The sequence below is a fragment of the Anser cygnoides genome, chromosome 1, assembly GCF_040182565.1.
Source record: "Anser cygnoides isolate HZ-2024a breed goose chromosome 1, Taihu_goose_T2T_genome, whole genome shotgun sequence".
Classification (NCBI taxonomy): Eukaryota; Metazoa; Chordata; class Aves; order Anseriformes; family Anatidae; genus Anser; species Anser cygnoides.
Window position 1 is genome coordinate 167799581 of NC_089873.1, and position 24924 is coordinate 167824504.

Genomic DNA, 24924 nt, shown 5'->3' on the forward strand with positions numbered 1-24924 from the left:
CACAGAAATGACATTCATAACATGAGTTTTTATGCCTCCTCCCCTCCATGGGAAGGCAAGGGGGAAAGAGTTTTCTTTGCTAATATTTCCAACTTGAATCAGCAAAAAGGAGGTTTGAAGGAGCCCTGTTAAACTAGGCCTTTAGCAAGGATGAGAAACAGCTTCAAATCTGGAAGAGTTTGAACTTCAGCTTTTGCCCCTCACTAAATCTGAAATTCTACTTTTTTTTTCTTTTTTTGCTCATGACCAAAGAGAAAACTTGGAACAAGCTAATTAAATTTATTATTTTGCAAATATTTTGTGGGAGAATGAAATTGCACAGAAATACTTGACATCATTTATGGAAACCCAGGCTGGCTCAGAGTGCATCGCTCCAGGCTGCAGACCTCTAGAGCTGCCCAACTGCTGGCATCACAGAGTGCAGGTTTCTGAGTTTTCTTCTTTCCCTCCATTCTTCATCCTGTAGACATTTCTGTGCCGAAGTGATTCCCAGGGACGGCAACATGACAAGGCTCAAGATCTAAAAGGTGGTTTGGCCATCCCTGACTCTTCCTACAGCTTTACTGCATAATACAATGTTGGGAGGGGGGAAATTAAGGGTAAGTTAAGATAAATGCTTTGATGCATTGGAGGGTAGAGAAACTGGCCCATGACAAAGACGTTTCTTTCAGTTTCTTTCAGGGCTGATGGACGGTACTAAAAATGGATCCTGACTTATGAGGGGGCAGGAAGCATTGTCTGATGTCACCATATAAAGAAGGCTGAAAAAACAGACTGTAGAGGAGCATCTAGACCATCTCCATCAGGCATGTAATTGTATGTTTCCCACCCAACACTCAAATCTGCACAGCATCTATTTTGGGTTCCTACTCTGGGGTGCTCTGAGGCAATCCATCTTCCACCACCAGCAGAGAGGACCCAAGATCCTAGACAGCTGCAGGATCAAACTTCATAGGCTTCATTTGGGGTCTAGGTTCTTCATATCCCCAAGTTCTCACTTGTGCTCTACCATGTCATTACTTACCATGGTAGTGGAAAACGAAAAGTATCTTTACCAGTCTACTTCGTAGGAGACACTAACTGAATACCAAAAGCCAATGCCAAATGACAAAGGTGGTTGAACAAGTTCAGCAACTTTGGGTTGATGAGGTGTTTTAGATTATTTATTTTTTTAATTTAAATCAACATAGGAAAACAATATTTAGCACTTTGTAATTCAGCATTTACTGCAGGTAATTCCTTGGTAAGAGAACCCATCTGTTCAGAGAAAAACCTCAATATAGCAAAGCAAAACATGAGACACGTGGAGTTAAGCAGGAGTTACAGGAGGCTCCCACAGATGAGCGAGGTGGTCCCACTACACTAAAAGAGCATGATTTTCCCTTGCTGCCCTCAGCTACAGCAGCTATGATGCCTCCTCCTAAATCTGCTAGCTCTCCTATCCATCTGAGTGATCCCTGGAGAGGAAGACTTACTTCAAGTTGCTTTGGCAGCCTCCTTGGAGCTCTTTGTGGTGCCACATCCAAGCTCAAACTCAGCTGGTATGTGCAGGAGGGTGGTGTGGTCCTGTCCTCTTCATCAGTTTCATCCACAAAAATGCTCTCCCAGATTTCTCTGATCCACATCTCACGTTTTCTTTGCACCTTCCACTGATGGACACAGAACGCTACACAACCATGCGTGAATGGATTTAGGATTTGACTGACCAAAGCAATTTGGGAGCCACTGATGAAAACCTCACAGGGCACTTTCCAGCTGCATTTTCAGAAGCTGCAGTACCTAATCCAAAATACTTTAAGCACCTCATTTCTAGCCACAGCAGAGAAGTTTTGGGGAACTTGCACTTCACCTGCTTGTTCTGTTTCAGCAATGAGCATACAGGACAGAGCATCAGTCTCACCACTTAAATTAAATGCTGAGGGAAAAAAAACACAAGGAATTTGACAGGAGAAATACATATAAAATTTGAAGTCTTCTGTGAGTGAAGAGAAAGCAAGAACTACTGTTCTTACACATTTTTATGGTGACATTTTAACCCTTTCATAGAAAAAGGTTTTCCCAGGACCAGAATTCAAGTTATATTTCAGCAAATCACCTTAACAACACATTTTGCTAGAGTGAAAGAAAAGAAACTTCTAATAAATGCAACATCAGAATTTTATTTACAAATACACTGTAATTCAACAACCATTCTCCATCTAGTTTGTGCAGGAAAAAAAGATAGTTACATTTTTCAAATAGGAAAAGAGAACTCTTTCCATTAAATGGATTCCACAGAATATTATGCCATCACCACTGAGCAAACAGATTATTCTTTGTATTGAAGTTTCAAAAAGCACAATTTTAGAAACCAGCGTATGGAAAGCAAACACATTTGTGTGCATTTAAACGCAGCTTCGTATTAACCTAGAGAATTCGCTCTCAGTATATGTCAAAAATAAAGACAGCAATTGCAAATATATATTTATATTAACTATTTCTCTAATGCTCATTTTTGAGAGCTTAGAAACAAAATACCCTCTTCATATACCATTGGAAAGTCAACTAGTTGATTATAAGCCTCAAAAATATTTTGAAGTTATTATTGAAAATATACTTATTCTCCCTTGTGCTCTCAGTACTTGAAGCTGTAAAAGTAAAAGCATCTTCCCAAGATATTTCCTTACTGCAATTACTTTATCATAAATAAAAATACAGTTGTATGAGGAATATAATGCATTGCTATAAAGACTAGACAAGCAAAGGAGTTACTCTTAGAAAAAACACACATACACACAATATATATATTTATAGATCTACATCAGCAGCAATCACCTCTTCTTTTATCTGCAACAGTGGTTTCGTATCTAGGTTTGCTTCACATGGAGGTTGGTTGTCCAGCTGTTGAGAGAAAAAATTGTAATTAAATTCTAGCTATTGAAGAATCTTCCTGACAAAAAATTAAGATTTTCACTTAAGAATTGGCAAGGGTGTTACCAGTATCTGTGAAATTGGTAACAAAATGTAAGGCATACATTCTGAATCTATAAAGCCAAATGTAATAAGCAATAAAAACTTGGATTTAATTCAATTACAGCACTGCAAATATTTCAGGCCAAGTAGTTTTCCACAGAACATGCATCTTACCAAGTTCTTAGGAATTGTTTTTAGTATTAGCCAAATAGAGGGTCACTGTTTTTCTGAATTTATCCTTCAATAAATCAGATTAGGATTTGCTAAATAACTGTAGCGATATATATTAAAAACAAAAAGGTTATCCTCTCTCTCTCTACATATATTTGAGGGAACCTGCCAATACACCAGTGTTTCACTACAACATTACAAGTTTAAAACAAAAGCAACATAATAATATGCAGAAATATTTGACTGTAAAATTACATTGTGAATATTAATAATCCTACAGTTCAAACATTTTAGCCAATATGTTCACATTCCAAACTACTGAATTATCAGAGTGATGTGAAATGTTAACTGCAAACAAAAAGTTATCTGCATTACAGACCACTGCTGCATTGTCAGTATATATTTTCATTGCAGTAATCACATAGCTAGTTTTTGTATTGTTCAAATCACTAGTTTCAATATTTCATTTCTATGAAATCAGCTATCTTATGTTATGAGGTGCCCACTGACCCAAGAAGATGCAGTCTGAAGGGAAGGGTATACAACCACTGACGGGTATACAGCCACTTCTCCAAGATTAATTTTGCTTCTGAAAGGCTACTCACTGTCATGACTTTATTAGCTATAACGTCAGAGAGATTAAATAGTGCTTTATCCATGATAAAGTTTTGAGTTAGTTCCATCCCTGAATACTGTCTTGTCAGGGAAAAATAAACTTTCTTTTCAGTTCCAAACTCATACAGCAATTTTGCACCCAAAAGAAAAATAGGTAAAGCTAAAATAACATGAGCAGGCTCCAGGTTGAATTGCTCACACATTTTGGTGCTTTAATTAGGAACATGGTCACTTCAGCATAGTCTCATCCCAACAAGGAGATATAATCTCCAAACACGCGTTTGCAGAGATCTGACCCACTGCCCTGGATCATCTCCAGAGGAAGAGGGGGGGCGGGAGGATTTTCTTCCTCCTTCCACTGATCGCAGAGGTGCTCCTGCACCTAACATTAGTCTCTGTGAATACACTGTTAGCATCAAGTAGAGATGTGGAGTTTTCTGTTTGTTTTTAGCTAGGGCATCACACAATCATTTCAATGGTGCAGTCAGCTTTCCCTCCCCGTGGAAGCCAAAAAGCCTGAAAACAGCAAAAGCATCAGATGCAGAGCTTCTCTTTTTCTGAGCTGGGCTTCTCAGCCAGCAGATGCCGACGTCCTGCTCATGTGTAGTAGCGTAAGTATCCTGTTCCCTTCGCTGCCTTCCGGACCACAATGAGAAAAACGTGCTGGGCTCATGCAAAAACAAGCATGCTTCCCAGGAAGTCATTCAGAAATCCCTTTCCCTTAGCTGAATTCTATCATTCTAGAGAATTCTATATTTGCTATATAAAAATAAAGCTATATAAAACTCTTAAGATTTCTCAAAATTAGGAGGTTGTCTACTATCATGTATGACAGCAGAAAAAACAAAACACTACTATTCAAATCCTTAACATCATGCTCCATAAATCAGAATTCTGCAAACTATAATAAATGAAAAAAGTTATACTGCACCTTTTAATTAAGATCTGTAAGTAAATCAATTCCTGCTGAACTTGTACCTAAACGAATAACCAATCACAGACCTATAATTCAAATAATGATAGCATGCAAGAAGAAAGAAGCATTTCTGCCACCTGCACAAGATAAATTAATATCTTTCCACTTTTGGTTAGGACTGAACTAAACATTACTTTTTTTTTTTTAAACATAGTTTCTCAAAAAGACTTCTCTGCTATCAGTAGAAGTTGTTTGCTGCCTAGGCAACTTCTCAATACCCCCTTCTCAGATCTATGAAGAAAACAGGATGACTACACTGCATTGTCTGTCTGAAGCCATTTAATAACAAGGTGGTAAAACCATCTACCAGCAAGTTAAAAGTTAAGAATGACTACACCCTACAAAAGACAGGAACAGACAATCAGACCTTTCTGAACCTTTTCACTAACACAGCAACTTAAAGCGAAACATGAAAGCTATCAACTGTCTCAGATGTACAAACAATTGAGGTTTTACAGCACAAAGAAGAACTACAGTCATGCACACTGCAACTGGATTGCCTTACTTTTAAATCTGATATAGCAGTCGTTGCAGAAGAGTTTGTTGTTTCGGATCCTGACTTCAGCTCCAGAGCGGGATCCCCCAAGGTCACATCCACAGGCAACACACTGCATGACAGATCAGTAGTTAGCAACTCCTTACAAAATACTAAAAAAAGAAAACGTTGCTCAAAAGCAGCTTGAATTAAGCCCAACAAAGCTTGAACCACAAACCCATAACCACTAGAAGCAAATGTATAACGATTAGTAGATCAAAATGCAACCAACCCTGAGAAGGTATTTTTAAGGCGATGACTGGACAACGAATAGCAGAGAGACACCAACTAAGCAAACATAGACCAGATGCTATTTAGAGATTAGTTCATTAAATCTAATTTGAACTTCAGTTTCTCTGAAAACTAAAGTTGGCTCAACAAGGAAGAATTTGTTGTCTACATTGCAACAGCAACTTTGGCACCGAACACCTGGGTGTGCTACTTGCAGATTTCCATGTGGCAATACACGTGCTGGGTTCCTCAACCCTTTGGCAGTCAAGGCAGCATACACTTGTGTACTACGCAATTTACTAGCTTTCCATCATTGTAACAAATCTGTATGTGGGAAGAAGGGGCCAATTTCACTTTTCTTGAACACATGAATAAAGGGCTTAATAACTTTCATACTAACAGTAAACAATTTAGCTATGGTGGCTGAACACATCTTTGCTATGGATATGAACCACCTCTGGAAGGACTGGAACTCAAATCATAACACTGTCCTTAACAAATTTATGAGGAGAAGTAACTGACTTTCTACACATAACTTGCCTGCTTAAATGAGAAATAAATCTTCTGGATGGCAGGTTTTTCCAAAGTTTATGAAAGACTGAACAAACAAATCTTAACATTACGAAAGTTGAAGAAAAAAATTCCAATTGCCTTAAGTAGGTTAGGGCCTACAGGTGAACTCCCTTGCACAGAAGACATGTTCTGCAGGAAGGGAGTAAAGATCAGCCTCTGTGGATTACTGTCTGGGTGGGCAGGACAGGGAAGAGCTTTGAGTCGATTCCTTGAAATACTCTGATAATTTGAGCTGGGCACAGAGGGAAACTGAATGAGACACAGAGGAGTCTTTACTAAAGCCATGGAAGATGCAAGGTATGATGGCACCTCCAAAGCTGAGTCTAATTCCTCATCTAGTCCTATGTCAGGGAAAGTACAAGTGCTTTTACATCTTTTGCAGGAAGGTTTTTATTATTAATATTTTTTCCCCTGCTCTGCATTTACCCCAAGCTGACTGGAAATCACGTAACTATGTCTCAGTGCTGGAAATGAGCTTAATATACCTAGCTACTAACCAGGGCTGACTAGTTAAAAATTTCTGCTTTGGTGCTTGGTTGTATCTTGCCAGTTTGAACACTGACAACATACCTTTGCCTGGAAAGCACCGCATGAACACTGCTAGCATTAGTTTAGCAGTGATGGGTCATCTTAGATGCTGCAATTGCCAGGGTCCAAGCTGAGATATTTTAAAAGGACCTGATTTCTCTAGGAAAGGAGGCTCAGCACCTTCTGATTCTTTTGCTGCCAATTCAAAGAAGGAACTGTGATCTCACAGTCAGTGTGTCCAACTACTTGTTGAATTCCTACTTGTTAGCTCTAGCATTTATGAAACAATCCTAGAGTTGAGTGCTAAATGCCTGCAGATAGGACTGCCTCATGGAAATATGCAGATACCACACTGTTAGAGTAGAAGGCAAAGCAAGTGATTTTAGTAGAGCCCCTGTGAGCATAACATTGAGTAGCCATGCGTGCTTCTGATTAGTTCCTGTTCCTTCATGATGATACTCCCAGCTCTCACCTTAAAGCAATGTAAATGATAACAAAGACCAAGAGACTCAATGATCATGGCTGCTCCTTTGCCCAGAACGTTATTACAGTATGAACAGATTTTCTTCCCACTGACTGACCTAGATACAGAATGAAAATCCTTAAAACCAGCTTGAAAAGGTTTAAAAAGGCAAAAAAAAAGTTAAAGAATTTGAGATTAAAACCAAGAACGTACTGGTAAAAAGTGGACTACTAGGCTTGAGGAAAATAAATTGAAAAGGAGTATTATTTGCAGTAGATCTGAGATCTAGGAAAAGCTGAAGTGTTATAATTTAGATCAAAGTTACATAGGAACAAATGAAGAATTTTCTGTCACATTCTTGGGAGAGATTTCGTTGTTCACAATACCGTCTACAAATAAACTTAAAAGTATATTGTTAGGATTGGAGAGTAAAAACACACAGGTTTCGTGCTCCTGCCTTATATGCAAGGACTTATCTTGAAAACTAAGTTTTAGCAAGCACCCCTGCCAAGTCCCACCATCTGCACCTTGTTAGGTAACACAAGGTTAGTCCTGGACATATAATATTACATTAACTCTTTGAACATAAGCCATACAGAGTTCAATTTCCTTAGATCTACCAAGATGTTAACAAATCAGAAAATGGAAGTGGGAACAAGATAAGCAAACATGTTTAAGAAGGTCATTTCCTTACATTATAAGGAATGTAAGAACCTTCAAAAAAATGTTCAATTTATCAAAAAGTGTCTGAGAATGTAAGAGCTAATGAAGCAGTGTTTACAGTGCTGTTATATATAATGCATGTAATTGTGTGCGTGTGATCCTCTCCAGTCTTATCTAGAGGTATTTTTAAAATGTTTCAAGTACATAAAACAGCAGACTTATCTATCCTACCACAATTGATTTCCAGTTTGTTTCAAAACATATTGCAATTCCTGCTTTCTGCTCCTACATTAAAAACAACATCCTACTACGTAATTCTCCAGGGTCATGGGTTATGAGCATTCCTGAGTGCTCCTTGAGATGATATTGACCACATGCCAGGAAAGGGGGAGGAGAGATGAAGGTGAGGGCCATAAAGTGTGGGTTTGTGGAATCTTTTGTTAAAACAAATCTACGGAAATAAATATCAGAAGTGCCAACTGGAGTATGCTTTTACTAAGCATTTTGGGTAATCAACACACAGCTTGGAGACGGAGAGATATATTATTCCAGTGTATTTTTTTAACCTATGTCAAGCACTGATGACAAACCTGGAGAATTTTCTGAATGTCTGGAGCAGGGAGATAATACCAGCCCCCGTTTCAACGATCCTATCCAGCTAGAAAAACACAGGTACTTTTCAGACTGGTTCATTAACATTACAGGTGAGGCCACTGCTGTAGACCACCACATCTACAGAGTCCACTCTTCAGTGCAGCCCAACGTCTCTATCTTCCCAGCAGAAGGGCACCTACTCACCTGCTGCGTGTCTGCGACCCTGTCTGGGAAGCAGAGACGGGAGACTGAACCCGGGGGGCTGGCTGGGACACAGATGGGGCCCTCACAGAGGAGGCCACAGGAGGTGCTTTGGCAGAGGAAGGAGTGCACATGTAGGCTCGGTTTGAAGTGGACACTGGGCGACTGAGATCTTGACTAGAGGACAGAGATGAAGTGGAGGCAGACTGGTTTAACCACGAATGGTGTCTCCATGAACTTGTTCTTGGAGAATCAAGGTTGTCCAAAGACTCCCCTCTGTAACACAAGTACATACACAAATGTAAATGGTAGCACAGCTGAACCAAAACAGCTACATTCTGAGTTCAAAAGACAAAAGAATTCTCCTAGCATATTATCCTAGCAGCTTATCCTCTCAAGATTTTCTAGCATGAATATGCTTGTATGTTTAGGATATTGCTCAAGATGATCAGACCAATTTAAAATATTTGAGCTACAAATTATCCTTTGTGTCCAGTCCTAGTCTCATGGGAAAGAAAGCAGAAGAGGTGAAGGAGAGGCTGCACTTAATGACTGCAGAATAACAGCAAAACACCCTTCACTGCTGCCTTATCAGGCGGAACTATGTCAGAATTTGTTGTACAGCAACATACTTCAGATAAGTAGTTTTTTTTTTTTTTTTTTGGTTTGTTTTTATTTTTTTTTGTCTCTAAGGGATACCAGATCAGAAATAACAATCCACCCAGGCTGGACAGCAACATCTATGAACAAGGTGTTGGCCCAATAGCCAAACACTCTCCTGACTGATAGTTTAGCTATTTCTTAAGTGACAAACCCAGTACTCATGCATTACTTAAAGCAAGAAATGAACTCAACACTTTCTGATACAATATTTCTATATAAAAGAGGTACACCCTTTAGCTATAGTCATTTCCACACTGAATTGTCCTACTGAAATTCTTAAACACATCTGTCAGAGCTATTGATTTCCATTGTGTTATTTGCAGGTCACGTCCACGTTCTTTTCAGAGATTTAATCTCATCTAGAGCATTTAGAATACCACTACCACCTTCTCTACCTGTGTTGCTATTCAGTTTACCTTAAAGCCTTTTACATGATGGATTTGTTTCAGTGCTCTGTAATACAAGCTGAAGTTTAGAATAACCAAACAAACATCTGAGGAGAGACAAACTTAACTTTTAACATGGTTCCTACCTCCTCATACTATTGCCGTACAGACTAATAGGCTCCTTATGTACACTGGAACTGCGCTGCCTAATCCAACTGCTGTCCGTGTGTAGAGACGTTCTCTTTCTCATTTCCTGAAGGATTTGTTGTCTCTCTAACTCTGCCGCAGACAGGTTGTGCTCCTTCTGAGACCCCTTCTGCAGGTCACCCGTGTTCCAAGACCTCTCCAAATGCTTGCCCTGAGTACCTGTTTAGACAACATTCAGGCACAAATGCAGTTAATGAGCATCTAGTACTCTTAAGTATAACTCCAGAAGCAGTCATTCATCTCCACATTCACAAGCTTCTTTAGTTCCTTTTTATGGTTGGGTTTCATATGACTAGCATCAAACTTGTCAATACCTCACTATTATTGACAGATGTTTTATTCATATTTCCATTAATAAGTTAAACATATAGAAGAAAATATTGAATTATCCAAAAATAATTATTTCCTTTTGCCTCTAGTAAAATATATACACATTTGTGTATATATGTATTTACATGGAATAATTTCTTCTAGTTCCACAAGACTTCCTCCAACACAAACTGAAGCACACAAAATATATAACTGAATGGTGGAATGCTTTCTTTCCCTTTCAGAATCCATATTCTCTAAGTTGTCTCTGTTTTCAGGAATTCTTTCTCTACTCACACTAAACACATTAACCTCACATTACAAAAAGATATACATCTACGCACATGTCCATGTGTATATATATATATATATAAGTTAACTAAATACATTTACAGAATGTTTCTCTAATACATAGACACTGTGGTAACTAACCAGTGGAAATTAGATTATGCTGTACAAGCTCTTTTGATCCTTGTTTGAATTTTTGAAAGGGGAAACCAATAAGCCTTCTTTCTCCAATCTTCATTGACAGATGACTTTTTTCTTTGTTTTCTAAACCCAGTAACTATTCTTTATAGTAAAACTATTTAATCAAGAAAATCACTCAGCCATAAGTCACTTCAATTTAAATTTCAGTCCTTTTAAATACTGCTCTGATTACAGATATGCTCTTGATTTTACTGCTACAGATTGCCATTATAAAATATTGCGTGTATTCCTTCATTAGCTTCAATGACTGTGCTTTATGTGTGAAAACAACATTGTCAATTTGCAATATTCTTTAATGCACCAGCCTGACAGAGTTCAAGAAGTGTTTGGACAACCCTCTCAGACATAGGATTTATTTTTTTTTTTGGGTAGTCCTGGTCATCAAGCCAGGAGATGGACTTGATGATCCTTATGGATCCCTTCCAACTCAGGATATTATACGTTTCTATGATTTACTTTTCTATGATTACTTTTTCTAACTATGTTTTAGACACAGGAATAGCTTTCAGGAATTTTTAAGTGTAATATGTTTAAGAAAGTCTTCCTCCCCCTCCCATGTGCTTTCCTCTGGAAACAAACAAAAAACCCATTAACATAACTGAAGGACAACTCAAGAAAGGTAGCAGTAAACTGCAGTCCAGGAAGCTGCAGGGCCACTGTGACAGTGTCAAGAGTTGACTTCCACCTGCGTTATTCCTGTGCTAACATAAGCTAAAACCAGCAAGCACTTGTGTTAAAAACATTATCAGCTTGGTATATGCAGCCTTTTTTTTTTTATTGACTGAGTCAACACATCAAGAACGCAAACGTTTTCAATAATATATCTACATGATGGGTTTCGTCTACAATTTCAGATGCCAAACTTTTAGATGACTAAGATCCCTTTGTAATCAGTGCTACTTCAAGACAGCAGTTAATCATATACAGTCAACAGATAAGCCTAGGACAAACGAATTTCCTCTTTATGTTGGAACTTCATTAAATTGTGCCATCACATAAATTTGAATTTACAGTGTAGCTATGAAAAAGCACCTTGACAATTATTTTTCATAGGATAACTACTCCTGATACACGTCTTTAAAAATGTATTTAAAAATAATGGAAATTAAAAAGTACTTGCCATTTCTGTTTGCAGTGAATTCATTCAGTTCTGAAGTTGACTTGGATTTATTCCTAAAAACATAGAAAACATTCATTTCAGTACCTCAAGCAGGAGACCTCATCAAGGACAAAGATCTTTGCAAATTCATTGAAGACTACAGATACACAACCACCTTTTCCAACATCCCTTTCATCAAAAGCTTACAAACAAAAACACAGCAGGGTATTACATTGTCAAAAATGTATTGCAAAACATAGGTAATCATACATTAAAAGCTGAAATTATATATCAAAAGTTCCCAGTGCTTCCGCTATAAGGGACTGATTATTGTACTTGCTTAACCAACCCCCACCCCTAGCAGCCCCCCCTCCACCCCTCTGAAAAACAAAAACAAAGTCCCTTCCCTGTGGAAGTTTTCAGAGAACTACAATCAAGAAGCAGTAACTTTCAAAGCAGGTTTATAAATGATTCAGATTCACAAGTAACTTGAAACATACTTCAGTAACATCACTAAGCTAAATACCTTCTCAAACACTGCATGCAGACTGTTCACAGGAAATTTATTATTCACTGATTACACCCAGCAGCATATTTTTTTAATCAGTTTTGGCCAAGAAATGCCATTCACTATACAGGAAGGCAAACAGCAAAAACCTGGGTTACTGACACTACATAGCAGGAGCTTCAGCAATACCTCTGTGCTGTATTATTAGTCTCAAGTAATAAGAGCCAGTTTCCTATTTTAAAATGATTCAGAAAGGGACAGAAGTCTTTTCCTGGGACACAACTCAAAGCTGCTACAACAGTATGTCTATGAGTGTAGCACTGGATGCATAAAAACGTGCTGAGGGAGTTTTGTCCTTTGTGTACAGGTAAAGGATGCATAAACAAATTGCAAACTTCTTGTTCCCCCAAGTTCTGATTATTTGCCCTATATTGTGGACCTATTTTATTCCTCAAGAATATGCAACAATTGCACATTTGTTCATATTGAACAGGAGCTCCAAAAAGCAGGTCAACCTGGTCTGGGATGCTTTTAAGCACTTGAGAGTTCTCCTCATACATGTATGCAAGAGGTAACTACCTAGTGCAGGTACCTTCTGAAGTTAGATTTAGATCTTCCAGATAAATCATTTATTAGTTGTTCCCTGTAAATGCTGGGGTTCCTCTTAATATACAAAGGCATGCTCACTCAATTATAAGACCTGACTAAATACACAGAGATTATCTTTCATTACTGTGAGATGCTATCTAAGACAAAGGCTTAATACAAAGGCTCTGGATCTACATCTGGATACAAATGCTCAGGTTTTTTTTTGTTTGTTTTTTTTTTTTTTTTTTTTTTTTTTTTAAACACAGCCCAATAACTAAAAGGGAGACTATTCAAAAAGTCCAGTGGATCTGTACCAGCTAGTACATTCTACTGAAAAAAGAAAAAACAACCCACATGCAACAACAAAAAAAATCCCAAGCTAACCAACAAGCAAAACAAAATACAAAGTTGCTAAGGTAAGAGAGTATAACTTAACAGGTGGCACATTACTATCTTCCTGATAAATACGCTGCTGCTGTCACTTCCCTCCCTGTTTGCTATCTCTTAAATTTCACAATCTTCATTGAGATGACTGCACCTTAGTTTGTACAGCACACTGTGACACAACCACAGGATTGTTTTCCAGCCAGATAAGTCTAGTACCACCCACATATTTACTTCCTTATAGTTCTGCTTCTCCCAGTAAAATCCTACTGACTGACTGTTGTTTACAGCACAGCATATAATTTGCCAAAAGTCTGGCTACTTGTTTTCTCAATACAAAAACAGGACAAAAACTGCAAAACACAGCAGTGGTGCATGGTATATGCTTAGCTGGCTGAAGTTTATTGGAAGTTTCAAGACTTTCTGACACAGAAACAGTAATATTACCATCTATACCAAAATCCAGTATCACATACCTGTCAGACAACGACTGACCAGGATGCTCCTCAATGGTTTTGGAAGTTTCATAACGTTCATAATGCCTATATAAAAAAAAAGATACATTACCTTTATATACAGAGAAAATAATGAATAGAACTCTATTTCCTGCCAAAAATATTCAAAGCAGATCCTTGAGAAAAAAAAAACCTACAAACACAAAGATCTAAAGAGGTTTATTTTTATCAGCCCAAAACAATGTAAAAAAGAAGCCTGAAAAAGAAAGGTTGTTAGAAAAACAGCCTGAAATTACTTTTTTTTTTGTAAGTGACAAGGATTCTAGACTTCAACATGCCTAAATAGTTAACATTTGTTGCTGAAGATGTTTCAACCTATCTACTGATTCAATTTCTTCTTACCTCTCAATGAGAGGATGGCCAGGTCGGTCCTCTATTGTTTTAGATCCTTCATAATGCTCATAATGTCTAGAGGCAACAAAGATGAAAGAAAACAAGTATTAAACACAAAAAACTTTTTCTAGAAATTGAACAAGCAGTAAATATGCATACAGAAAAAAATAATTTCAGAAGTTGGTCAAATATAAATACATGGGAAGAAAAAGGACACTAAGACACTGCAAAAATTACAAGGACCAATATACGACAGTGATTTTCTCATCCATTTCAAAGCCAGTAGGTAAGCTTTATCAAAACACAGTTCTCCAAAAGTTAGATGCATATTGTAGCAAGTTTCATGGGTGCTGTCTGTAATCCATAGAGAGAAACACTCACTAACTTCTACAAACAAAGGTCTTCCAGTTGCCTGTCCGCAGCCTCAGCACTCTGCCATCAGCTGAGCTAATCCAGCTCTTTTCAGTAAATATTGTGCCTTCATATGTGTTTATGGAGCATCTCAGATTTCAAGCCAAATCTTTGGATATCATTGTAAAACAAACATTTAACAATAGCTACTTTAAATTCCAGTTTGAACTTTACTAAACAACATCCTTGTTTAGCAAAACACATCCTTTTACAGCAACCTCAGAAGCAATTGCATCCCCTGAGACTAAAGCATATATCAGGTATTTAGATATGCAGATATTACAGCAGCTTAATAAGTTACTGCACAAAGTCCTATTACCTTGCAACTGGGGAAAGCTAAAACTACAGAGAAACCCTGGTTCAGTTGCCAAGAACCTGTTTAGCCATTGTAACAACTGTGCCTCTGCTTTGCTCAGCAGGGATCTGAAGCAGCAGTATTTCTCTGTGAGCTGAAGTAACTCCAGATCTCACAGCCTCCGCTGTAAATACATGCAATTTCATAATCATATTCTCTTAAGATTTAACTTGATACCATGTGTTACCTCCAGTAATTTCTTACTGCTTATACAAGAACAAAGAAAAAAACTAAAAGAAACAGCAAAGTTAGTTGCAACTCAAGGCAGTAAGCTAAGTGCACATGAAACAAGAAAAAGTTACTGTTCTAATCTTTCGAACAGATTAATCTCCCATGATGCCTGCAGCAGTAGTTGGAAAACTCCTGGACAAGAACACACACTTGTAAACTTTTTTTTTTTAAAGCAATCTGATGTAGAAATTAATGGAAGAAACTTTATCATGCTCAAGGATACAAATATCCACTGTGGGTATTTCTAACAGGCTTTGATAACTAAGATAGTATTTGTTAACTCATATAGCACGATGCCCCTCATTGAGAAATTAGCACACTAGCACAATTAAATTTTATTATCACATTGTCGAGCTACAATGATAGACGAGTCTGGAAAATCAGTCACATTTGTTGGAAAAGAATTAACCTGGTATTTCTTCTGAAACACCTGTACTTTGAGCCAGTGGCTCTTACTTTACATTCTTACACAAGGGTTCTTACACAAAAGTTCATAGTAAGTGTTTTAGGTCATCTTTGATTTGGCTAAAATTACTGTATATGTACTTCCTATTTAAAAATGAGCAGAAGTAGGTTAATAGAGCACTTGATTCATGGAAGAAAATTTCATCTCACACCTGGTTCTTCTACATTCAGAAAGAAAGAAGAGCATTTTATTCAGCCTCAGCAGGATACTCTGTGTAATAAGATATTTATAGCGATGAGCACTGCCAGTCAGGCTGCAGAATTTTAAGTTATCACCCATCAGCTTCTAAATATCTTTCTTCAGCTGAAATGCAAAAATGAATATGCAATTATTTCTAGACTTTTAGAGCACACAAGAAGACTGGTCTGCACAAGGTAAATAAGTGGTTTGCAACAAAATGGACTAAGAAGCAGTGGGGCTCAAATTATGACAACTCAGTCACAGGTACCTATAATCAGATGATTATGCTTACAAAACGTGTGAAGGATGGCAGAACCACGGATAGCTTTACTGTTTCCCTGCCAAACTACGTATACAAGGGGTTAGCAGGCTGAGGCTATCATGCAACATCTTGCACTGATTAATCCACAATATGAATCCTACATGAATGCACTTACATATTCAAGATATACACTCCCTTTAGAAAGATATTTGAATTTTTATGAAGAAGGGAGTGTTCATCTCATCACAAGTACAGACCTTTGGTACTGAGATGTCTCCATTGACACTTCCTTCGGCCTTTCTGCCCGCCGCCTCTGCTCCTCCATCTCCGCCCGCCGCCTCTGCTCCTCAGCATACTGCTGTTCCCTCTCTTTACGTTGTCTTTCAAGCTCTAGTTCTTCAAGTTCCCTTTCTTGCTCAAAACGCAGTGCTGCTTCTTCCTGGACACTCCATTCCTTCTGATGTCTCCTCTCTTCTTCCTTGCCCAGCAAGTGTGCTGCCAGCTCGTTTCCTACATCTCCTTCTGGCTCCTCAGGAGTACTTGCTTCAGGGCTGGCCCCCCAGCTGGACACAGACGGAGCCCGTGCAGAGACAGAGAGCGTGTTTAAGGTTAGAACGGTCTGCTCCTGTAGCAGAGAAAAGAAATGTTTTTAGGGGGGAGAGCTCTGGTTGTTTTTTTTTGTTTGTTTGTTTGGTTTGGTTTTAAACAGGTTGCTGAATTAGGTTATTTATTCCATGAGGGAAGAGTGCTGTAGAAAGCATCCCTAACACTCTGAATGAAAAAAACAAGCAGCGTATACTTTTGGTTTGTTTTGTGTTCCTGCTAGCACATTCTCCTAATTCAAAAGCTTTGTTCCACACAGCAGTCTTAGCAAGCACAATGGGCAGCTTGTCCACAAGTATATGAAGCATTCAGCCTTCTAAAGCATCTCTTACATTTCATGACACTCCATCTCCACTTAAATCCCCACCAGAAACAAGCTCTTTGTGACATCCAACATTTCCCCGTATTATTTTGACTTCCAAGACCTACCTAAGAGAGCCATCATAAGTGGCTATCAGACCAATGTATTTCACATGAATCATCATGCGCAGGAAATTTCATCCTCCTACATTCTTCTGCCATTTGAAAGTCAGGCCTCAGACTTACCACTCTATAACTTTTCTCTCAAACACAAAAAAAAGAGATTTCAGTGGTCAAAAGAAGCTTTAATGGCAAAGAGTATTTGTTCTCTGCAAATTAAGGACTGGTCCATTCAAATTTCTTATAATTTAAAAAAATAAATGTTTTACATTATCATACAGCAAAGTTCTTTAACAGCTCAAAGAATTTTCTTCAGTTTGAAGTCCTAAGATTTTAGAGTCTTCATGTTCATGACCACATAAACACAACTGATCTAGCTGAGATGCCTGAAGTTGCACTCATGTAGCAATAGAGATCCCACACTTTCCACGCTCAGCAAAAAACCTGTACATCTTCTCAAAAACAACAGACACAAAAGTAGGCAGCTATAGAAACTACACACACTCAAGGTTTTGAAACATATGATAGCAAAATTGAAGCTGATTTGATATGTAAATTTTCCAGAGATAGGACAAACTGGGTGCTAGTAACAAGCCAGAATATTACAAACATGCCTAATGATGAAGCATTGAAGCAGAATTTCAAAAGGTAAAATTAGGAGGTAAATACTATACAACAAATGTAACCATTTCATTCTCATCACAAAAGTTCATACATGCTGTAACATTATGCCAACATCTCATGTTAGTTATCTAACTGATCCATGATGAAAAAGAGTCAAATTCAGCAGGTCTCAGAACACCGCATTTCCTTTCCATCTTTGCAACCTCTTTCTACCAAGTTATAGACAATTTTATTTTAGGACCATTTCTTTTCCAAAATAAGGTAAGTGACATAGCAAAATAACCACTTGCCTGGTTACATGTTTCTAATAGAAGCAAAAATAAACCTATGAAACCATGAAACTTATCAGTCAGAAGTGAAGACATATTCATAGTTTACCTCATCTAAATATTTGGAGTTCTCTCTTTCGGCTTCTTGCTTAGCTCGCAGCCATTCTTCCCTCAGTTTTTCTTGTTCTCGTTTGTATTTCTCCTATTAGGTTAGATTGAAGTGATACACATAAATAAGAAACTTGGTTTACTTGCATTAAAATGTACTACTCTAATTTAATGTATTTTGTAAAAGACCAGCATGGTAAAAACATGCTTGATCTCTACATCAGGTGTGCCATAAGTGAATGATATCCTGTCTCAAATACAATCAAAAGGAGTTCAGTCATTGATTTCAGAGAAGCCAGGCTTCTTGCATGCTAACATAACAACTGACCTCACATCCGTTATATTCCCTGTCTTTACAGTTCAGTTCCAAAGCGGAGAAAAAGATCAGCTATCTTAAGTATTTATTGGAAGACAGTATTTATATTTAACTTGGAACTGGACACAGTAATATGATAAAGTCATTACTAAGTGAAATATGAGGCAGTAATTTGGTTTCAGCAAGAACATTTAGTCTTTTGGAAGCTTATCCTAACAAAAGCCAATTTTTGGACCTCCAATTTTGTCCTATGACTAGATTTAGTATGAAATCAATGCAGTGTCTTAAGACATTACTCAAGGTACACAATAAATATTTTGGTGGTTTTCTCAGTCACTCCCTCAGTCTTGGGAAAAGCAAAATACGTAACATTAAAAGTTTTCCTTCTAAGGTTTTAGGATTATTTTTTTTCTCCTCTCTCTCCTGGAAATAAACAAAGAGACTTACCTTCCTTTCTATTATTTAAAAAACAGTCATTATTGGGATCATCAGGAAGAGGAATAACATTATGACTCAGGCCAAATTTAGTTTTTCAGATGGCAAAAAAGGAAAAAGAAAAAAGGAAAAAGGAAAAGGAAAGTGAAGGCAGAGGGATCAGATTAGTCTCAAAAAAGGAAAAACAAGTTTTACATTTTTCAAAGCCATCTCTCCAGGTGTCAAATTGTACACCCAAGCCATAACAGAGACCACACATGTTTAGAAAGGCAAAACTCTCCTGCCTTGTAGAGTTTGCAAGCTAAAAAGGAATAATAAAAGCCAAAACATGAAAAAAACACAGGGTAGTTAAGTTGTGCTTTGTCATTGAGATTTACTGCTGAATGCCTAAATTTTATTAACACAGCTTGTACAGAGTAAATGGTGTTCATCGATACCTCTTGCTAGCCAACAGACATTAGATACTTAATTTCCAGAGGTGTGTCAGAGCAACAACCTCAGCTTAGTGAAGCATAAGCCTACTCAACCAAGTGCTTGTTTTATTTTGTACCATCTTAACGTGGTAAATATTGCCCCTTCCATTTGCAATGCTTTTCTCCATCTCTGTCACCTGGTTATCGAGAAACTCATTCTAGAGACAGTTTTCTTACAAAAAATAAAATTCATATTCAAAAATGATGACTTAAGTGGTCTTTGCTTGTAACTTTTTTTTTTTTGCCAGTGAGAGCAAACCAGCCTTCTGATGATCGAGCACTTCTGGCTGTAGTGAATATACAAGTCTGGCTTTGATTTCATGAATCTCACCAAAGCATTTCCCTCTTTTTTGCTGAATAATTGCTAGTGTCTTCTATTGTGCAGCCCAGCAAATGTATCTAAAAGTCCTCTTAGGCAATCAGTAAGAAGAGTTGCAGAAATCAAGAAACGTTTTCTTCCCTAATAGTTAACACATACAAGGGATTGCCATCCTGTGATCATGAAGATTAACTATACCTGCAGTAAACGATCCTGCTCCTTTTGCCATTTTTCCTGTCGTTTTCGTTCTTCCTCTTGATCCCAAACCCGACGACTTGAAGCACTAATGGATGGGACTGGGAGCTAATACAGCATGGAAATGAATGAATGTTATCATCCTACACATAATTAATGCTACATTTTAAAAGAGAAATAAAAGCATTTACAAATGCTATAGCTTTAGAGTGACAAGAACCTAAATCAACTTCTTCAAAGGGACAGTAAGTAACCATTCTCTTAGACATTAAAAAAATCTTAGTGCTCTCTGATTTGATTGGAATTTTAAGGCAGTGTAAAAAGCAATAGAAAGCTGTGGGCTTCTTGAAAAGACAAGGATTATAGAGCTCATTAGTTATCTGTAAACAGTACTTACATCAGGCAGTGCAGGCTCCGGGCCTCCTGTGGGATTTGCAAATAGAAGGCAAAAAAACAAAAAAAAGAAAATTATTAGAACCATACTAACTACTTTAAGGCTTGTTCAATACATTAAGACTTGCTCAAGTGTGGAAAGTCTGAACTTCAGACTAAGTTTTGCTTCCTTAGTAAGCCATGCTTGTAGCATTTGACCCTACTTCACTTACTTGAGGTCAGAATTCATTAGGTGCTTTCAACTAACGTGTGCAACTCTTTAAAAGCTTTACATGCTTACAGGTGCTATCAGCAATGGTTTGAAATAGCAGTACCTCTCCCACTGTGGCAAAACAGAAGCTCCTTGCTGCAGTTTTCCTATTGTTATTGTGAAAACCAACTGTTCAGCATGCCAGATGCTCAGAATGCTGCTCTGGTGTACAGCAGCTACTCACCCAATAACCTTGGCATGAACTAAGAGCAATAGGCAACTTCTACATCACGAAACTGTGCTTTTTCCCTTTGCAACTGCTCTCCCTTTCCTACTCTCCAAAGCACACTTGAATTTGGTGAGCTTGTCATCATTTACCACAAACCTTATGCTCTTTGAGGCTATCATGCTTGATCACAGCTTTTGCCAAAACAATTGTTAAAAAATAAACCCTACATATTCCCAATTTTGTCTTCATTATCAGACCAGAACAGCCATAGTAACAACAGGACAAATAGAATTGATCTCCTGTGCAATTGCACCAGGAGAGGTTAAAGCATAAGCAGCAATCTTTGCTCCTCTCTTTTCTCACCCCTGTAAGCTTATACTGGCCTGCACAGATTTAAGAAAGAAAATTCTTCCATAACATTGTAATGTCAAAGTGCCAGAAGTTAAAAGTGCACAAAATTACACTGAGTGTACACTCTAGAAATAAACCCTTCTCTTCCCCCTCAAGCAAAAATTCATCAAAACAAAACCAAATTTCACAGCCAGCCTTAAAAAAACAAAAGCAGAGAGGAAGCCATCAACAAAATACCAGCTTATAACAGATACAATACAGCAAACAGAACCACAAACACAGATATATGCTGTGGCACTTTACATATCACTTCTGAAAAAATAAAAGCCATCACAACCAAGGGCGTCAGTCTTGGCTCTGCTCAGATCACTGGCCAAATTCACACTGGACTTCCAGCAGGCCACAATTTCACTCTTTCAGGCTACAGCAAAACAGCAAGGCATATATAGTCTAAAGACAGCATTAGACATACATTAGTGGAAGTATGCAAGTTGTGACATGCAGAACACCAAAAAGCAACCTACAAAACCAAAACTGAGAGCCTCATTTATTTATTTATTTTCGCCTTTAAAAGCTAGCAGATTCAATTCAAAATTTATATTGGTCTTCTCAGGATCTAGTGACTTTACCCCATAGTAGAAGACCAGCCACTACTGTTTCCCATTGATTTAGAAAAATGTATAGTGAGCTGCAACTCCAAATAATAAAATGCTTAACTCTGAATTTGAGTTTAACAGCTGTTTGAACTCTGCAATAAGCTTCTGCTGGAATGTTCAACGTTATTTTGTTTTGTAGGTAGCAGTAAACCTGAACAGAGAGTGCTATCCCTCTTACTCCTAACCAGTGGAGAAAAAAAAAAAGGAATATGAACAATATAAAAGATTTAAATAGCTATAGATAGAACACACAAAGACCCATTACCACAAAGGTAGACCCATGAATTGTAAGAATAACCTGATGACCCTGGGGAAAGAAGGGAAATGAATTATGTTGCTTTGTCATAACTGCAGCAAACAATGCTGAAGAGGCAGAGTACCCAGCACCAGACTTGTTAAGAAGAGTGTGCAGCAGGAACAATTTCATGGAAGTACATGAAATGTTAGCTCTTTGGTTTACCTTGTTCAAAAAATTGTGACCGTCTTTTTAAGTTTTTCAAAGAAATTGGTTCAGATGCTATTTGAAAAATACAAAGAATACAAGTCAATGAGGTGCTGTTTTGTTTTTCTTTTAAATGACTATCACCACTGGATAACAAATGTTTGTTACACCTCCAGTCTACAGACTGTCACAAAAAAAGCCCCTGAAATAAAGGAAAACCTAATGTTTCATAGTAATAAATATAGTAGGTTACATCATATACTGATTAGTGTTTAATTTTATCACTGACACTGTTCAACTTTAACAACAGTACAAGCGTCAAACTTGGACTCAGATTCTTCCTGTCTAATTTCAGCCACCTTGACTGAGATGCCAAATTGGGCTAAGGAGTCTAATCACCATTTAACGTCATCAGAAAGGCATCTCCAGAGGACAACTTATCTCTTGGGGGATACTTTTGTATATCACCAGGCACGTGCAAGATAAAATGAAATACAGAGTTCCCATTTAAGGCTTACTGTTCCATTTGGAAGCGTAAATACCTGGTTTCTCTCACTGTCATCTAGTAAGATAATAATTGTTCACAGCATCATAAGTAATTATTGTTCATACCAGAACCATCAATATCAATTCGCCAGGAACACAACTAAAAATAGTAAAAAAACAACCACAGCTTCCTCTCTAAACGTCACAACTAAAATAGAAAAAAAAAATGGATACTCTACATTTTTTTCCTGGGCAGTGAAATAAATTGATACTCATACTGATCCAGTCTCCACACAATGCAGTAGCAATTATAACAAATTCTGCACCTTCTCTTTTTCTTTAATCCCTACTCTGCATTAAGTTTACAACCACTAATGCTGAGACAGGGGATTTGTCACTGCTTTGTTGTCAGTTCTCCAACTGTTTAGCACATCGAGGAAGCAAACTACACCCAGTTTGGATGCAATTAGATTTCTGTGATACCTGTCTAGCTTTTAGTTCATTAAGGTCTCACTTAGCCCACTGTATAAAGCTTGCAATAATTACAGGTTTAGTATCTGTGCTTGTTCCAAACCCATACAATTAGAAGATGAACAGTAATGGTAGTAATACCTCTTTGTTCATTAGATCCAAGGTCTCCTTGCATTCCATTTATCAACTTTGTTTCTGTACCCTAAAAAATAAAAGATACAGGACTCAAATTCATTAGACTTGTGAAAGTAGATCCAATTAAACTTCTCCCCTGATAGGAGCTGTGTATCATGAAACACTTGACTTCAAAATATTAGAAATGCCATAGGAGGATATAAAAACTAATTAAAATTTCCCAAGTATATTAAATGATAAATTGACTGGAGGCATTTGTGGGATCAGTAACAGGCTGTTAATTGGTAGCTGAAATAAAAACCATTAGTTTGCAAGAAAATGCCAGGAGACAAGATCTTCCTATTTCAGCTCCTCAGCAGGCAGGTTGGGAGTTATTTGCAAGTAATTTGAAAGAACGTAACTGCTGTTGCTTTGGACTGCGACATACATTTACACTAATGATGGAGGTTATATGCTTTTCTAAAGAATAAACAATGTACACACTTTAGCTAAAGCATGGTCTTTAAATATTTTAATATTTTTCATAGTCTTTAGACCACTGTATCTATCTTAATACCTATGTTTGCAGTAACCTTTATATTCCTAAAAATAAGCAATGCAAGTTAAGAAAAAGATGTCTAAGGTCTTTTCTTCCTCTCCATCCTTTCCCTTATCAAAGCAATCAATTTTCACTTCTCCCCAACATCCCGCAACTGTTCAAAAACATACTCACAGAACTTTGAAAGCTGCTGGAGAATTCTCTTTTTGATGATATGGTTGAAACATTCGAAACACGTTCTCCAGAGGTTGCATCAATCCATTTATTTTCAGATGTACCTATAATGTTGGTACCCATACTGGTGAGATTGAGGATTTTATGCCTTACATGTGGCAGGGAAGGCTGGTCTTTGCCCCAGTCTTTTGGTATGTGGAGATCAAGAAATTAACGTAGACAGTAATGTCAAAGAACAGAACAACAGCGAAAACACATTAAAATAACACAAGAGACACATAAACAAAGAACAAAGATGGGGAGACACAAATCAGGTAGAATTTGTGGAGACAGAAAAAGGGGCTTTTATGAGCAGACCGCCTTCCCCAAAAATACAAGTGTTAGTCAGAAGCCACAAGTTTACCAGGTATTTTGCTAACATGGACTATAGCAGCTCAACATAGAGAGTAATTAGTATTAATTGAAAACTATTTCATCAGCATTAGTAACGATCAAGAGAATTCTTTCAACTTTACTCACACAAGGTAATGTTTCAATCACACACTATTCAGGGAAGTGTCATTTTCATGTCCAAGCTACTCAGGAAACACATAGGGCAACAAAAAAAAAAGGAGGGGTAGTCTGAACTAGAAAAAAATGATGAGGGGAAGGAAAAAATCAACATCCTCACTCAGCCTCCATGATTCTCCCCACCCCCCATTCCCTACAATTTATTCAACGACCTCTCCAATAGTTTTTCACTCTCCATTTTTGCTAGGTCCTGTAGAAATCATGATTTGTTTCGTGTCTTTTCCCCACTCAACTATTTTCCTTTATTTTTTCCCACTTGCTATTCAGTTTTTCTACCCAGCATCCCACTAAAATAATGTTTTGTCATTATACTCTCAAATAAGTCACTGATTACTCTCCCAATTCTGGAAAAGTTATTTCATGATTTTGAAAGGGTATCCTGATCAGACTCATGGCAAGCCCAGAGATTAAACAAGACCTTCAGCTGGGATGGAAATCCTCGCTAGCTAGAATGGGTACTACCATTCTGTTGAGATTACAGCACCACAATATTTGGGTAAATTTTTAAAATCATATTACAGAGGAGTTATATCAACCACAAGCTTATATACCAGCAAAAGCCCTCTGTGAAGGTAAACAGGCAAGATTCTCCTTCACTGAAGAAAGGAGCTGCTGCTGTTTCATGGACAGAGGCTCCAA

The 24924-nt window shown here is 37.7% G+C and overlaps 1 protein-coding gene across 19 annotated transcripts in view; it reads right to left on the reverse strand.

The window, feature by feature from the left end:
• Positions 1–2139: 2139 nt before the first annotated feature.
• Positions 2140–24924, reverse strand: part of LMO7 (LIM domain 7) — a 129457-nt gene continuing 106672 nt past the window's right edge. For 9 of the 19 annotated variants that reach the window (XM_066987569.1, XM_066987507.1, XM_066987564.1 and 6 more), the window contains 16 exons: positions 23716–23900; positions 23010–23070; positions 21930–21986; positions 20048–20073; positions 19654–19758; positions 17914–18006; positions 16146–16513; positions 13993–14058; positions 13612–13677; positions 11677–11729; positions 9698–9917; positions 8506–8778; positions 7054–7162; positions 5220–5322; positions 4670–4716; positions 2140–2880 (listed from right to left, as the gene is read on the reverse strand). In XM_066987569.1, coding sequence (XP_066843670.1) covers positions 4673–4716; positions 5220–5322; positions 7054–7162; positions 8506–8778; positions 9698–9917; positions 11677–11729; positions 13612–13677; positions 13993–14058; positions 16146–16513; positions 17914–18006; positions 19654–19758; positions 20048–20073; positions 21930–21986; positions 23010–23070; positions 23716–23900 — 1829 coding nt within the window. In that variant the 3' untranslated portion in view covers positions 2140–2880; positions 4670–4672. Of the gene's footprint in view, positions 2881–4669; positions 4717–5219; positions 5323–7053; positions 7163–8505; positions 8779–9697; positions 9918–11676; positions 11730–13611; positions 13678–13992; positions 14059–16145; positions 16514–17913; positions 18007–19653; positions 19759–20047; positions 20074–21734; positions 21777–21929; positions 21987–23009; positions 23071–23715; positions 23901–24924 lie in introns of all 19 variants that reach the window. The other 10 variants (XM_048079037.2, XM_066987524.1, XM_048079040.2 and 7 more) reach the window with 8 other exon arrangements.